This window comes from Numida meleagris, chromosome 5 (genome assembly GCF_002078875.1).
Source record: "Numida meleagris isolate 19003 breed g44 Domestic line chromosome 5, NumMel1.0, whole genome shotgun sequence".
Lineage (NCBI taxonomy): Eukaryota > Metazoa > Chordata > Aves > Galliformes > Numididae > Numida > Numida meleagris.
In genome coordinates, this window is record NC_034413.1 from 54654304 (window position 1) to 54672116 (window position 17813).

General features: G+C 40.7%; 1 protein-coding gene across 6 annotated transcripts in view; it reads left to right on the plus strand.

Moving 5' to 3' along the window:
* FIGN (fidgetin, microtubule severing factor) overlaps positions 38–17813 on the plus strand; it is a 100910-nt gene continuing 83134 nt past the window's right edge. For 2 of the 6 annotated variants that reach the window (XM_021399076.1, XM_021399073.1), the window contains exons 1-2: positions 38–395; positions 1166–1335. Coding sequence is in view for 2 of the 6 variants with exons in the window: in XM_021399073.1 (XP_021254748.1) it covers positions 1311–1335 (25 nt within the window). In the remaining 4 variants the exon portion in view is untranslated. Of the gene's footprint in view, positions 396–434; positions 896–1165; positions 1336–17813 lie in introns of those variants that run through there. The other 4 variants (XM_021399077.1, XM_021399075.1, XM_021399074.1 and 1 more) reach the window with 3 other exon arrangements.

The following is a 17813-nucleotide window of genomic DNA, read 5'->3' on the forward strand; positions in this document are numbered from 1 at the left end:
GCCCCGTCCCGCCGCCGCGGGGAACGGGAACGAGGCCGCCCCGCAGCCCTCCGCGGGAAGCGACGGCCCCGGCGCGCAGAACCGCGGAGCGCCCCCGCCCCCCGCGCCGCTCCCCCTTTGAAAACTGATCTTTGGCTCTTCGCGTGAAAGTGATTTGAATTTGGCTCGGCGGCGCTCTGCGCAGGCGTCCAGCTGCTGGCATGCTGGCTCCTTGCAAAGCAGCTGTTTTGGGTTTGAAATTCCAACATGGCAGAGGCTGCAGTCAGTCTTCCCTTCAAAAACTTGGAATGATTTCAAATCATAGGCACCTTCACTTAACTCGAGCCCCCATTCATCAGCAAACACACCGGATCGATGCCGCTCTAACCTATCGGGTGCTCGAACCAAATCTCCAGGTAAGAGGATTTTTTTTCCTTTTTTTTTTTTTTTTTTTCGATGATCTTCCTCCCACCGTGTTAAATTTTATTTAGCCGTAAAGCTTTCCGAGACAGCCGTGTATTTTTAAGCGCCCGGCCGTGCCAGAAGTATTTTGGTAATTCGCGGCCGCTGTTTGCTGCGAGCGGCTCCGCTCTGCTCTCCCGAGCGCAGTCTGGAAAGTCCAGCCCCACCGCCGCGGTGCAGGGTTTCTCCTCCTTGATCATTGCCAACAATAGTAGGCAGATTAAGAGTTCGCGATTGCCAGCTCCCTCCCCACCTCCTCCTCCTCCTAATTGGATTTATTTTCAAGTTGCATTAAAAATAATAAAGTGTCGGTAACGCGGGGCCGGACTTGGAGGCAACTAACTTCGGAGCAAATAAGAGCAAATGAGAACCTCGCCACACAAAAGTTGGGTTTAAATTGCCGTGCCTCGGCCGGGGGGGCACGGACGTGTCAGCGGAGCTGGTGCGGTAACATGTAAGCACATCGCCGCGGAGGGGGACAGCGTGGTGGGCGTATTGTTGGCTCGGAAGGGAGAGAAAGATGTATAATTTAATGGTATATACAATCCACTGATCCTATTACTATCCTCCCTGGAGCTCTTGTTAGTTTCAATGGGAGTGAGTGAAATTGACATGGACTTGCATTCCTGGTCATGTGCTTTTTTTCCCCCCTTTCTTTCTTCTCTTGTGATCTGAGATCCCCTTTTTGTTGATGTTGCTTTCCCACTTAATTATATGCATGTAGGTTAAATGAATACCTGACGAAAGGGCCCACGTTTCAAGGCAGTGACATTTGATAGCTGAGAGGAAAAGTGGCTTTAATGAAAAGCAACCTTTGGAATTCCTGCTTGTGAGAAATCCAATTCAGCTTTTTGTGCTGCCAGCAAGAAATGATCAGTAGCACCAGTGTTTATGGTACGTCCGTTTTGGGATCTACTTCCTTTGCATCTAAATAGCAAAGACCAATTTAAATGGCATGATAACGCACCGAGGACTCTGCATGCAAATATTCTGTCGTAAATACCTAATGTTTCGTAGTATATTTTCCACTTGTGTGTGTATATAAACATTTTTTTTTCTCTTTGCTATCATTTGTTTATCATTTCTGCTTTGATTCTAGCGTTAGTTTTGTCTGTTGTATTGATCGCAGTTGTAAAACCCAAAGTTGCATGTTGCTGGTAGTGCACTGTACACACCACTGAACTCCAATGGTATGTAAATTAGCAAAACTCGGTGGCTGTTGAGGGGGAAGCCGCGTAACTGTGAATGTGTGCACCTCTATGTACATCCTCATGCATACATGCCTGAAATGCATCTTTTCCCTTTGCAGATTAATGATTTTTGAATCTTTCCTTGAATTCCAGCTGCTTTTCCCCCTTTGGCTTCCAGCACAGTCATCCGCTGGAGGTTCTAATCCGGGTAGGGTGGGAGGGATGTTTTGCATGTAAACAAACAAAAATAGTGTTGTGGCTGAGCGCTTAACGCTGCTGGAGAAGTGGTATTTCATGCCCACTTACAAGTGCCTGGTTCCCACTGCTCTGTTCTCAACGTGCGGCAGAACGCAGTAATCAAGTGCTGAAGCTGGCGTGGTGCTTGCGGCCGCGCTCCAGCCCCCCCGCCACCCCCTCCTCAAAAAGTCAGATAAAATGGAGCGTGGGGAATCTCAGTGGGTCTCCCAGTGGTGCAGAGATGCACCTCTAGGTATGCAATTAAGGCTAAGGAGCTAACAACGAGAGCGACCCTTAGTCTGTTTTGTGCAACCAAAAAGGGGGGTATGTTCACTTTTAATAGCGTGTGGGAGCAAAAAATAAGGCTGGAGAGAGACCCTGGGAGCGCGCGCGCGTGTGTGCGTGTGTTTGGGATAAGGGGGAGGTCTGGCGTGCGCGGCTCATGATCTCTCGTAATAACATATCTGAATGCAGGAAAGAGATTGAGAGAGCAGTTGCACAATGTACGCTCCTATTTTGGTGCTGTAGGTGACTATATTGCTAAACATATCCCGGGTGCTATACGACGGGAACGATCTGATTGCAGTTTGCATTTAGAACTTGTTGACTTTGAAGCGATCAATAAGGCGACTGTTTATTTTAGATGCACGTACTTTGCGCTGTGTGCTTTTTTCTGTCGGAGCGCAAGCGTTTGCGTGCGGATTTTTTTTTTTTTTTTTTTTTTTTTTTTTTTTGAGCTGTTGGAGCGAATGTGATTGCCAGATGGGAGATTTCCCTCTGTGATGTTAAAGCTGTAATATATATTCAGAGCAGATTGGACTGCTGCTTGTGATGAGGAGGATATTACATTTATAAATTTTAAATCGGGAATCGGACAGTATGCTGAGAGCTGAAATTGGATGGTGTGGACGGTTTGGACTGTTAAATGCGATTCCCAGATAATAATAATAATTATAGTAGCAGTAATATAGATGTGTGCAATAAACACGGTAGTATCAGGCAGCTGCATATATGCTATAACACTGAAGTATATATTTCCAGATAGGATTTTTCCCCTCTTCCCTTTGCATTCCCTACAGTGTTAGGGGTTGGAGGTGGCTGGGAGGGGGGTTTAAAAGCCCACTCTTGAGAGAAATCAAATGTGATCAGACTCCTGCTCGAGGAAAAGTTTCGCTGCGATTCTCGCTGGGGATGCGGCTCTACCAGAGTTTTTGTTGTGCCATGTATGTGGCCTGACAGTGCCACAGTCCTGCAGGGCTGCCGAGTGGGAACTGGTCACACTCGAGCAGCTCTGCTGTTGCAAATTAAAAGTGTGTTGTGGTCAGGAAATGAAAGCTACAATGTCTCTTTTGAACAAGTCGTTTATCAAGAGAAACATCTATCAAGCAGTGGCTTGTCACATTGATCCTCTAAAAGTTAGGTCCGAAGTGGGAGCTGCTTTGATGTTTTTGATCCCAAATTTATAAAATTGAAAAAGCTGGAGAGAATAGGACCGATTTGCACTTAAAAATGACTCAGCTCAAGGCGTGACAAAATCATCAAGTATCTGTGATACAGAGCTGGTAAACCGAGGAGGTATCAGATCTGCCACCTAATTTTTATTTTCATGTTGAAACTTTACCTTTACACTCACGCATCTGTGTTCATGGTTTTAAAGATCCTGTGTATATGCTCGTGCGTTATTCCGTGGTGGAGATTTCCTTGCTCGGGAATACATCTGTTGCTTTCAAATTGAGCCTTTTTCCATTGTTGTTTTTGTGATGGTATTTATAGCTTTCAGTTTGAGGAGGCAATCTCAGATTTTTTTTCCTCTCATCCCAGTCTCGTTTCTCCTCGTGTATTTGTAATCTTGGTTTCACCTCTCCTCCCTGTGAAGCAAAGTTTCTTTTACTGCCAAAGTAATGTTTATTGCAGGAGTGGTACATCTGGAGACATCTGTTTGCACAGCTTAAACCACGCTAAGGGTCCTGTTAAGTGTGTCTTTCCCTTCTCATCCTCTTTTTGTTTCCATTTTTGACATGTGAACTGTACTTTCATTCTCACCAGAAGCAGCGTATTTCAAATTGAATGTAAAGCGAGGATTCAAGGAAGAAAAAACCAAAACGGAGTCTAAACTGATCTTTTCCCTTCTCCCTGCTTATTTTCAGCCATCTTAATTGTTTAGCAACTTCTCCAAAAAGTTTTTCATTTTGCATGAAGTTAATGTTTGGATTGTCAAGAAATCCCCTCGGATGAATGAGAGGAGGAAGCTTTTGTTGTTTGTGTGTGGGGGTTGTTGTTGTTGGGTTTTTTTTTTCTTTTTTTTTTCTTTTTTTTTTTTTTCCCCTTTTTGGCTAAGGGATGAGGGAAGACTTTACAGCAGAATGCTTTGACTCCTTTTCTTCAGTGTCGTAAATGAGACTAATACTTATGGATACTTGTTAGAGACCCATTTGCAAATAGGCAGCAAGCAGCAGCGTGGTGGGAGTTGTGGTGAGTGTTATACTTGCTAATTAATCATGTTTGAAATGAAGGAATCATAGCATGGTAATAAAGGCTTATTGTTGTTTGATGTTTGTAACAGGATGTGACTCCTACGTGAATGTAGTGGGTTTGGGGTTTTTGTTGTTATTTCCCCTTTCATAATAAGATACTTTCTGTACACAATCAAATGCTTTTTATTTACTGGAACATCTGTGAAAACACGCGTGTCTGCTTCTCTTATCCTACCAGCATTTTAGAAATACAAAGATTGTTATCGATATCTTCACTGTAGGAATCACAGGAATAAATGACAATCAGATGTCATTAACTGTCCTTTTATCCTTATAACTTTTTATTTAAGCAGAGCAAAATCCACTTGCGTTTTTTCCTCATTATAAAAATCCTTCAGCTCTTTTTCTTTTAAGTGATAAAACAGCTCTTCATGAACTTTGGTGCCCTACTTGCTTACGCACCTATAGTAAGGAACAGTAACTAAACACGTATTCAGAGTAGTTTGTATACTAGCCCTTTAAAAATCAAAGTGTAGAACATTTGGATGTTGTTTTTGTTTCCTTGTTTCCTATCAGATATGTCATCTTTAGGCTTTATAGTTCATCTTTCAGTTAATAATAGTACTGTATACAATGGAGAGAGATTTGATAATGTTTCAGACTGCAAAGCTTTAGTTTTAAAATTTAATTAATTAAGGCTGTTTTATGCTGCATGAATGAGGTTTGAAATCTGCTTTTGTTTAGATGCTCTTTCCTTTTTTAAAATATAAATCCTAGAGGAAAATGATTTTGCACGGTTCCTGTCAATACGTTTGTTCAATGAACGCGTACAAGAAGCACGGAATGTAATGACTGATCTTGCCGTAGTCTTAATCATCAATTAATAGGCTTATCTGCTTGTTAGGAGTGGGTTTAATGGTACAGAATCAGCATGAGATCTGTGAATATGAAACATTTGTATGTTGTTTATAACAGACTGAGTTTTGAACTAGCATTCCCAGATCTAATAATAGAAATATTTGGCTCTTTGCCTTCAATCAATATATCCCTTAAGAGAACAAACTTCACATAATACTTTCATAAAGTGCCAGGTGTATTGATACCGAGTTGATACATTTAATTACTGGGGTTTTACATTGATTCATTGATCTTATGATTGGAGGAAATTGTTCTGCAGACATTTCTGAAATGTTGAAGAATATTGCATGTCAATAACACTTGATTAATTGATCAGTCAGCACTCCCCCCTCTCCTCCCTGAGTCATTGGTAAGAAAAAGCATAAAATAGCTATAAAAAGAATTCAGGATAAACTAATTAGAGATTCTCGTTTGTTATTAATAGAGCTGATGAGAAGCAAAGCACCATATCTGTGGAATAAAAATAAAAGATCAACTTGGAAGTGGATTTGTGCCTACTGGGCTCAGTCCTTAGCTGGTGTAAAGTGGGTAAGCTCTAAAGAGCTACAGGGGTTTTTCAGTTCCCAGGATCAGGCCCACTCTAGCTTTTTGTGGCTTTTTTTTTTCTTTTAGCACTGTTCTTTGGCTTATTGGAGGCTGTTTAAAATCAGATGTTATGGCTACCAAAATATATGGAATTTTAGATAAGCATCTGCTCCAAAATGAACAGTATAGCAATAGAAGTAATTTGAACAGCTGTAAATTCAGGACTGCGTATCCCCGATATTGTTGCAGAGTATTAAACTCTTGCTGCTAGAGATGCTATCCTCTAAGTGAAAACTTATCTTCCTTCTGGGAAAGATCACGTCAGGGAACTGCAGGCTGGGAAAGGGCCTGGAGTTTGTTTTTTTTGTTGCAACAACAATAATAATTTTTTTTTTTTCCCAATAAACAGGAGTAGATATAAGGATACTTTCCAGGTGAAAATCCTTACTGGAACATTTGGCTCCATTTCCATGAGGCATGTGACCTTTTCACCTTACGTCAATGATATTTTTATAGAGTGTGTGAGAAACGCAAGCATTAAAAATCCCTAGGATTTTGTTGTTGTTTTTTAAAGAAAAAAAAAATCCTCAAAACAACACGTATACGTCTCCTGTAGTGAGACTGCTTTCCTTTAAAAGGCGATAGCTAATGCAGAACAGAGAAAATCCACTTGCAGTGTGTTACCAGGGGTTGGACAAATACAATCTTATCCTTCAAGGAGCAGAGAGTCCCAGGCTGTAATGGAGGTCAGAGGAAATCTAAGGCTTTCAGTCCTTTAATAATTGTACCTGCCACCCCCCTGATCAGCATGTTAAGGAGAGCGCGTGGATGTGTATTATGTTTCTCAGAAGATAATTTGTATTTGCAGCCACCTGGTAAATACAAGCGGACTTCACTATTATTGCTTCTAAATACCTGTTGATCTTGGTCTAACTGCGTGACAAGTGAGGGTAAAATGGAAAGAGAAATAGTTGGTCGGGCTCGGTTACCCGAGCACCTGGGAGGGAGCTCAGGCTTTGGCAGGGTGGCATGGGCAGGGAAGGGGCGAGGGCTGCGGGGAGCACCGCTGGCTGCCAGCACGCACAGGCGGCTGCGGTGAGAGCGTGGGGTTCACGCTTCCATTTGGCTGAGTCATATTGCTGCGAGGTATCGCCACACACAGTATGGTAATAGCAATATTGTGTGTCTGTTCCTCCCGTCAAACAGCTCATAATGCTGAGCTACCTGGTTCATCATGTGAGCAACGTGCCTTGCTGCAACGGCTGCGGTATTTGCACAATAGAAAGAGCCTTGCGTTACTCTATGCAAATAAGGGAATACAACTTTTTGTTCTTTATTTTTTTCTGCATTTGGAAAAAAGTTTCATCTGTCTCCGTTATAATTAAAAATAATGCAGCCGCAGATGACTGTTATGTCACTTGCTGCTTTTTTATTTTTTATAATATGCTATTAAGTGTGTAGTCTAATGTGCCATGAAACATTGAAATAGCAATTACCAGTCATATTATTTAACTGTTATTGAGAAAATAGTTTTTCTGTTTCTTTCAAGTGTAGAGCAGCTATTGCCAGTGTATTTAGTTAAATTTCAGGTGTCTTGAAAGCGAGGGGGGAAAAAAATACTGAGATTATTTTGATACGATAGCAAACTTTGGTGATGTGAATCCATTTTTTCTTCAGGTTTGGAAATCATGTACTGCTTGGACTTTTCTTATCTGATCTTAACCCTTTCTTCTACTTTTAATGCATCATGCACTGTGTTAAAGCAACTGGTTTGTTTTCTGTATATGAATTGCTCAGCGCATGAAGATGTATGCCACAACTGATTTTGTGGGAGATTTTTTGAACGTGCGCATGTGTCATGCTGGTTATAGTTTGGTGATGATGAATTGGTTTCAGTAATCTGTATCTTATTTGCAATAAGAGCATACTGTTGTCAAACTTCATGATCTAAGATAGCTGTCTCACATCTAATTAAGCAGGGTCTGAATGAATGGTTCTCTGGTATGGGTCGTAATTAAACTTTTTGTTTTTCATCTGCAGTTTGATAAAATACTTAATACTAATGCATGTTTGTGTAATTCGTGCTGATCTGAATGGAATCTGAAAATGAATACTGAGAGGAGATGGGAGAAGGGGCTGGAACTGGGAGATTACAGAGGTTTGTGATGGGAGAGTCTTTGTGTTCTTCTTCAAGGCTGTTTTTGTTTTTTTTTCCTGATTTACTTACAACAACTGTTGTCTGCCTTTTGATATGCTACAAATAACATCCCTGTTTTCCTCTGTGAGGTTTTTCCTCCTCCTGTCTCTCCATTCTAGCATGCAAGCAATTAATACACACCTATAGGCAGCTTGAATTATCACTTAATAAAACTATGAGAACTGTGATGCTGTAAAGGTATTCCTGTAGAGCACAGCAGACGTTGTAGTGTGTGTGTGTTTCTTCTGGAGACGTGGGGAGGGGAAGAGCCAACAATTATATATCTGAGTGACAACAGAGGGTGGACGGAGAGGATAAAGTTATATGCAGAAATGATGAATCTTTGACAATAGTATCAATATTGACATTTAAAATATTATGAACTGATAGCTCTGCTGTACAAGTGTCTGTGATCACTGTGCTTTTAGATGAAAAGTAGCTATTTATATACCTTGCGGCTCAGCATGGTCATGTTGAATGTAGGAACTTACTCATCATAGATTCTGAGAAAGCACAGGTTAACGTCCACTGTCTTCTTTAGACCTATCTGATTACTTCAGCCTCCTGTGTTGACACAGAAAGAAACAGCTAGATTCTGCACTGGAAGAATAAGGTTTGCAAGCACTGACTGATATAAGGTATCCCATTGTGATACCTAAACCAAATTTTAAAAAATCAAGCATCCTTTTCAAGTGAAACTTGAGAAACACAGAAAGGAACAGCAAAGATGTATCTGAACACACTTGAAGGTGTGCTTTTACTTTCAAAAGAGATTTCTCCCATCACTCATGGGTAGCTCCACCATGAAAAGCGATATCAAAAGATCTCAGAAAAGTAACTATTCTTTTATGTCTTTGGGATCTGAGATGCTTACAAGATTGTTTCTGAGAAGGAAAAGAATTGATCCTATTTTCAGGCCCTTGTTGTTGGCATTTGTGGACCATATCGCTATCTACAGTATTGTAGAAATACATTCTTGGTAAATGAATACAATTCTGTTTCCTCTTGCAGCTCTAAAAGAATAGTGCAGTGTTGCTGCATGCAAACTCGTTTTGGACCATATCACTCCTTTCCCGCACCCTCTATAAATTAGTTGCATTTAAAATACACAGGGAGTTTAATGACGAGCTTTAAACTTAAATGACAAATAATATACCGGATTAAAATAGAGAAAGTCAAAATGAAAATAATGTGCTTTGTTTTTTATGAAAGTAAGCTTGGGTTAAAGCCACCTGTGACAATATGTGAACTGGACATTACCAGGCGGTCAGAAAATTGCTGGGTTTAAGCTAACAAAACTGTTGTTGTTATACAGAAGGAGAATTTAAATTTGGTAGCTATTTAGCTGAGTGTACACTTAATTTACAAACTCTTATTTTTCTGCTTCCCTTCGTTAAATCTGCCGCTTTATATTAACTACATATGTGTGCTAGTGGGTGTATTGAACATACCATAATTATCAGGAAGATATTCTGTTTGAAAGATAGTAATTTTTCATGTCCTTATAGAATTTCTGATAATTTTTATTTCTTACTCTCTGCCTTTGATAAAAGCTGAACTAACTATATTTTGGAAAGTGTTCATGCAGCAATTAACCTTTTCTAATCATTGATTTTCATTTTGTTCTTTGACTTTCATTCATTTCATTTTATACTACTGTTCTGTGCAAGAGTTCTTTATGCTGCGACATTGGTGTATTTTTCTGCCTTCAGTTTACAAACTTTAGTGCTAGCAATAATTTCACTGATGGCACAATACTCAACTGAGAAATTTTATCTCTTTCCCAGGTTAACCTGAGTGTTGCGAGAGCTGAAGCTTAAACTTGGAGAATGCCATGTAACGGGCAATATGAAGCACTTCTTGCTATTTGGCATGTAGTGTTTGCCAACATAGCAGTCATATCAGTGGCACGCTTTCATGCCTATGTGCAGAGAGTGTCTTTGTTGGGGCATGGGTAGTTAAGAAGCTTAAGAAGCCTTTTTAAGCCTTTTTGTTTTTTTTTTTTAAAAGAGTTGAGGTAAAACATTTGATTATGAGCTTGTAAAGACTATGAGTGACCAGCACCTCAGTTAATTACATTTTTAAAGTTTTCACTAGTTGCTAATGTTCCAAGGGTTATAAGGTGATCCTTCTTCCTTCACTAAGCTGATTATCCATATGATACAGAGTGCTGGACAACTGACACCAGAATTCTGCTGGAGCAGTGATTTTCACCACTGACTAAGGGAAGATGTTTTGTTAGTTCTTGAACAATTGGCAAATGCACATATTTATTTTTTGCCAAAGATGTCAGCAGCTTAGAGATAGTGGAATTTGTTGTCACTCATTACCAGCAGTAGTTTTTAGCTGAAGTCCCTGTATTTGCTGGTTTCAGAGCTGCCAGAACAGCTGCAGCTTGAGGCTCAAGTGGCCGAGATAACATCAGGGAGCATTGCATCCCAGCAAGTGCCATTCGGCACTGCGTCCCCGCAGCTTGTAGGACTTGGAATGTGCAGATGTGCAACAAACCTTACAAACAAGTTGAGGAGGGGAGTATAAGGAATTTTCCCCAGAAAATGGTAGGCATTAGCTGTACGCTAAATGCTACAGTCTCTCTCTTTTGTGGTATCAGTGCTGTGTAATAGAGTAAATAGGGCATTTGTTTTTTTCCTGATGGTAGTAAGAAGACATTTAATATTCATCAGGACAAAAATACGTGTGTTACGTAAAAGTGTAATGAGTGACTCATTTGTGATTTTGGATGGAGAAAACTTTAAACTTAGTTTGTTAATGTGTAAATGTTCCAATGGGCAAAATGCAGAGTAGATGCTGCTGCTCTAATTGCAAAAGCTCCCTTCCTTACCTTCTCCCTTCTCCTGATTCTCTTCTCCCTTCCCCCACCCCCCATGGCTTTTTTAAACAATTATGGGCATTGTGCTCCTTAATGGCGCATAGTTACTGTAAAGATAGATGTCCTCAAATAATGAGTTTCTAATAATAATCAGAAGGAGTTAGATTAAACTGGTTCTATATAGAAATCTTACAGTGCGAAAAAGTACACCTAAAATCCTGAGGTATATTTACAGGAGCTAAGCCTATTTACAGAGAAGTAACCCAATTTTATATCTGTGCATGTGTGTGGGAAGGGGGGCTGGGCGGGGGTTGTAAATACCTACAGTTTTGTCCACTAGAATAAAATTTCTATCTTCTACTACAAAATTCTGTTTTACTTTATAATGGTGTTTTAAAACCAGAACATTCTAATCAGCTGCTGTGCATGTACTGAAAAGGCTGCATCCCTTCAAATGACTTCTAGCTGTGCTCTTCTTTCTGTTGTTTCCTGCTGCCCACCCCCTCACACTGTATTTTTATTTTACTTTGTTTTATTATTTTATTTTATTATTTTGTCCTGTGAGGTGTATTACACTGGATTTGTTGCTTTCTTCCTTGTCCAAAAGTTCAGATGGAAGTAAATGGACACACTGGATGCAGTAGCAGATGATCGTTACTTTAAGTAGTTGTCACTGTGATGGTTAAGAGAAATATTTTCCCTGCCAGGTATAAGATCATCCAGGCCATGCAGTAAACAGAGCAAAACAGCTTAACTTCGAGTCTAGAAATACGTATGCCATTTAAATGGAAACAACCCCCCAGATCTCCCATGTACATTTTGGGGTTTGGTGAACAAAAGCTTGCTTGTGCGCTCGCAGCTCCCCAGGGCCTCAATTTGCACTGCCATTACTGGAGCCCGGCCAGCACCAGGCCTTGCAGGCCCACGGGCACTCGGCTCCGGGGATTTCAGCTGTCTGTGCCCCACCCCTGCTCGCTGACCCTGCTCCTCATGTCCTGCCCTGTGGGCGCTTTGTGTTTGCCATCCGCAAACATGGGGATGCAGGACCTGTGAGGGAGCAGTGCCCCATCCTTGCTGACATCCCATCCTGTGCATGGTTCCATCTCCTGGCATCTATCAGAGTGTCTTCATATCTGTTACGTCCTCTACCAGGGAGAGCTGAGCCATGCTCCTGTGTGTGGGCGATGGAGAGGTGAGTAATGCAGGCCTTCATGGCATCGGCTGGGAGCACGGTGGGGTTCCTTCCTGCTCTAGTAAGGTAGAGGTGTAAGGCAGTCTGATAAGCAGAAGGGAAAAAACAAAAGGGAAAAAGACTTCCAAGCAAATCATTACAGCATATCTCAATGACTGTGCTCCACACTTAGATTTAATTAGAAGACAACTGCGCTGGAAAACCGGTCATTTTAGTCATAGTTAACGACTGGTTCTCTCCTACCCCAATCAGAACCGATTATATGCTGTGTTGTATAATGTAATTTCCACCAGAAAATTAAGTACAAACGGGCACGATAGTACTGTGTAGTTGCAATAATGAGGTTTGCATTAATGATGTTAATTTATCACATAACTATCCTTTTAGAGGTGAAAATAACTATTTTCCTTGTGTTGTTTCTTTTTACTCTGTATACCAACCAGTTTCAAATTGGCATGTTTCGTGCATAATTTAAGCAAAAGACTGTGACTGGATAGCTATTAATGTGTTCATTACGTGGTGAATAGACACTGGAAGAAGGGAAGCCTTGTATATCCATGTTTCTTACAGGATAACTACTTTCAGGAGGAATTTCTTTTATGTTGTAACATGATTCACTAGTGTGTGATTTCTAAAGTGTCATGGGTAGTTCAACACTGAACTCCTGGCAAACAAGTTTGTTTCCTAGTTAGCTGTAACAAGACTTACTTGCTGTCAGTAGTAAGATAATAAGGATAAAAGTCATGTGCGGTTTAAGAAGAAAAAAAAAGCCATTCATTTGCATTTGTGCACCAAATGCCATGTTGTTGGGCTGCGTCATTAAGTGCTCTGTGGGCTGTATTTCAACTAGTGTGTGATTGACTAGGTGAATTGGAGCTTTTTACCTACTGCCTAAGCAAAATCTGACCCTGTTTTTACTCTGGCATGTTTTTGTCTTTAAAAAGATCCACTCTGTATGGCTACACAGGTGAGTGGTAAAAAAATTTATCACTGTTATTTTAGGGTGTGTCTCCATGCTAGTCTGAGTAACCTGAATCTGAACTGATCCTGGATATATATATTTTATATATTTTAATTCCAAAGCCCAACTGTGGGAATTGATATATCATCTTAAAATCTCAAATCTACATTTTATGCACTGCGCCAAAGCACCCACGAGCTCATTAAGAAAAGACTTTTTCAATTATATCCTGTGTTTATGCATGTGTTTATACTTGACAGGAATCCTTTAGAGATTTGGTTTGCTGTATTAATACTTAGAGTGTTTTGGAGTATATAAAATTTACTTAGAAAAAATGAAAGGGGAAAGCATTGCTTATAGATTTTGTTCCATTAGCTTCCTCTGTATTTCACTGTCATCTGAAAAGTCCCTTGGGCAGACACCCAGCCTCTAAAGGGCAGGGCAGCAACCCTGGCAATCCTTGGCCAAACCTCAACTGCACAGCCAGCACCCAAAGTCTTAACACCTACAGGCAGAATCCCATTTGCGTTGCATAATGAAATTTCTGGGTGTATTTCTTGTACTTTCCAGAGTTTTGCTGACTTGCTTTCCTTTTATTTCTTTCTTCTTTTCTTTTGTGCTTGTAGTATTTTTTTCTCCAGCAATGCTCTTTATGAATGTGAAGACTCTAATCTGCTATGGTATGATGAGGAGGTTCAGTTGTTTACAGTGAAGTACATTTAAACCTTTACTACATCCTGGTAATCTTTCTTCAACTATGCACTGCTCTTTGCTGTAGAGAAGACTACAGAAGCCAGCCCACAATACTATAGACTTGCAAAACTTAGGTACTACAACTTCTACTAGAATCTAGATGATAAATTATTCAGGTGGATTAAGCCCAGTTAACCCTATTCCAGTGGCCTAGGTTCAGTTGCATGACTCTGTCTTATGCAGTATACATAGTGCTTTTTTGTTTTCATATGGACTGTTGTTACTAGCACTGATATTTATGTGATGTCAGACTTCTCCAGTTCAAATGTTTGACCACAATTCTCTCCTTTAGTATATCACCATTAGAAATCAGAGGGCTTCCAATAATTCAGATGAATCTGATGGTTTGCTTCAGTCTTTCATTAGATGTATTGAAGTAGAACTAAAGAGCAAATATTCTTGGTTTTGATGCCATAAAGTAAGAAACCACCCACAACACAATCCATAGTTTAGTTCTGGTCTGAGAATATGAATATTGGTGCATAGGGAAAAATTAATACGTAAGAAAATGTTGCTGCATTAAGTGTCAGTAACCAAGAATACAACTTTTCCTAAAAGGGTACTGGTTTACCTTGGGCACTTACTGCTTGAGCATTTCTAAAAATTACTTTGCCAGTTCAAACTGAACTGTAGTTGAAGCACATACACTATAGGAGGAGAAAAGTATTTCCTGCTAATGACTGCACTGAGTCCTCCTTGTAGTCATATGGATAAGCCTGTTACTCTGGGCAAACCTGCTTCTTAATTGCATGAATGCAGCATTTTAACTACACGTTCATTGTTGACCCTTGAAGCATAACTGCGTTGCTGGATTTCTGTATTTCTGTACAACATATGGAAAAAATGAGAAAAAAATCCAGCAAAAGTTATGGAGACTGGTTTTGTTTATTTTGTAGGCATGTAATTGGGAGATTGGTTCTCAATTCCCACTTACCTTTCCAAGCATTTATTTAAAATGTATTAAAAAAGAAGTGAGAAACTGTAGGAAGTACATTGTGTCTGCTTTATAGGTAATCCTGGACCAGATTTTGCTGGGGAAGACTACCAATATGCAGTGAGTGATTGGATGGTTTATTTAGTGTGTTCCTAGGTTGATGCAACCCCATACGCAGTTTTCCATTGCCTTAAAATGATAGAGTTTTTGTTGGCATTTCATAGTTTATGGACGTGAAGGGGAGAAACATTTCCAAGACGACGCACCATCTATGGAAGTGTTAGGTGATATTTTTTTATAACTTGATCATCTGTGGCCAAAGCATAGTTAACTTCCCGGAGAAAAAATGGTGGTGCAGTTTTGTCACTCTTCTAATCCCCTTTTCCCGAAGGGGCTGGGACAGTCTCCAGTGTGTCCCTTCTACCTTGGCATACACCCAGGCTGCAGTCGTTCTCTTGCTTGGTGTCGAGTGCTGGAGTGGGGCAGCAAGCTGCCCAACATGCAGAAACCTCAGCACAGGGTGGGGGTGCAACCCCTGCACAGCTGCATGGCTGGTCACCTTACAAACCTCATCCCTATGAAGGTACTTGGAATAAGCTTTTGCCATGATGAAAAAGGGGTGAAAATGCAGTTAGAGTATCTGGTGAATCTTAACCAAGATTTTTGATGCCAGAGGGGTTTGAGATCAGAGACTGTCTCTGCTGTCCTGCCTGTTGCCCTCCTAAAAACAGTACCCAAGCCCTGCCAAATGTGTGTCTTTTACAGCTTGCTTGCTCTGGCAGCCAAGGGGCTCAGGCTGTGTTAAGGAAGGGGGTGGCCAGTCCAGGGCCAGGAGCATCTCTGTGATATGGCTGTGGTCTCTCCAGGCTGCATGCAGGATGGTGCAGCAGCACCCATCTCATCCGTGGCTGTAGGCAAAGCCTCTCAGATCAACATAACAGGGACAACTGAATGTGCTATGAATGTATTGGTACATTTTATAGGAATTTATTTAAGCGCTTATATGGGGGAAATGATTCAAAATGAATTTTGCTGGGCAGCATTAAGCACTGAGCAACTCAAATGTAAGCTGAAGGAATGGTCTTCAGTTTTGCTGCTGGAACAGTACGTGTCTGCTGGTGTCACGCCTTTGTTATGAATGGAGAAAGGGCTGTATTTTGTCCTTGTGGAACATTGTAGCTCTAAAACATGGGAGGGGGAGAAAAATAGCAAAGGGTTTTTTTTTTTTTTTTTTTTTTTTTTCTCCTGAACAAATGAAAGCGAAAGCAAAGCCTTGGAGATCATTTTAGAATTCAGGCTCCAAATTTCTCTTTAAGCCATTCTTAATAGAAACAGTAAGTTATAAATCATCTAAGCAATTACCTGAACACTGAAGGAGCGAGGCCCAGCCTGGGCTTCAGCCCCAGATGTTTCTGGACTACAATAATGGCCCAGCCCAGATATTTACAGCTTAATTTCTGTTCATGTGCACTTGTCCATAAATGGTTCCTTTTCCATTTCCAGTTCAACAACTGAACCACTTATAGTAGAGAGTGATTTAAACTTGAATGATGGCAAAATGTGAATAGAGACAATTTACCACTGGAATCTTTAAAGTCCATTTCCAATATTTAAAATGTAAGTTAACTCTTCAACAGGGCACAAATTGATCAGTAAGTGCTGCCTTTTAAATGTCACATGCCTTATAAAATGAAAAAATAAAAAATCTGATTTCAAACATTTTTATTTATTTACTGCTTAGCTTTGTTCCAGCAGAGCCTTTTTTACCTCCTTTTAACACCATACCATCTAGCACTGCCTGTACGGAGAGGCAGAGTAGCTCACCTCGCTCCTCTCCCCGCTCCTGTCCTCACTGCTCCTCCCAGCCAGCCCCATTACTTGAAACTAAACAAATTGAAAATAATGATTGGTAACCATCTGCTGTGCTGAAATTCCACGTACAGCAGTTAACTCCATTTTACAAAACAACTTCAATCTAGTGAATTGCAGCGCAGTTCTTGGTGGCAGCAGATAGCAACAAGCAGTCTGAGTTCCTCCAGACAAAGCAGTGTGGTGGGAGCATTCTGCGGAGTCAGTTGGTGGTGGCGGAGGGAGGGAGGCTTTCACCTTCAGACAGTTCAGTGTAATGTGTTTGAAGCCAGCCTGTAACCACAGCCTAATTGTTTCATCTGATTAAAAAAAGGCCGGTCCATAAAACTGTGCAGACGGGCGATCCTACATGCGTGCTCCCTTTCCTTTGGTTTTCCTTTTCCACAGTTGCACCGTAATGTGAGGACTGGCACATTTGGCTTTTGGTGGCTTTCGTGTGACTTACAGAGTACCCGGTAAAAATCTTGACTGTGTAGGTCGTCATAGTGTATCAAATGATTACTCATGGAGGTTCTACCAAAGAAACTATTTTGTTGACGCAGAACTGTAACAAGAATGTGGTAAAGCACTTGGAATAGCGACAGACTGCCAAACAGCAGATACTCAAACAGCGACAAGCTATGATGTCATATTGAAATTGCTCTCATTATCATCCGTGTATTTTAACTCACTTTCGGTTATTTGAGCTTAGGTTTTGTTCATATATGAAGAAAGTTGCTTAAAATGGGCAGTATATTGAGTTCAAAGGACCCATACAGTTCATAAATTCTCCGGTGTCTACTGGATTTTTCATCAGGGAGACTTCCAATAAAAATGATCTATTTTAGAAATAATATTGTTTAGTAGGTTGAAATGTGGTGTAATAAAATTAGACCTTCAGTCTTCTAAAGTTACTACTTAGATGGCACCCTTGGGATGGTAAAATGGCTGTATAAGCAGATGAATCAGACAGTTTCACTGATGGATACATTTGTCAGTCTCTGTTACAGATATAATATATTCTTATATCTGTAATCCTGACACTGTTACATCCAAATGAAATCAACATGAGGTTGTCATCTTTAAGCAAATATGTTAAGTGTTGTCTTTTGTGCTTTGGATTTGAAAGAAAGGGGCCCAAGGGAGCCAGCATCATGCAAATGGAACAAATCCCATTTCTTCTGAGCTGTGCTGTTTCCCCCTTCATGGCAGCTGGCTGTGTTATCTTTGTGTGTTTCTCTGAGTGCTGACAATTCTTTCAGTGATCTAAGTTAGGGCACATTAGAAAGTGGAAGCAGCTGTCTGTCGTTATA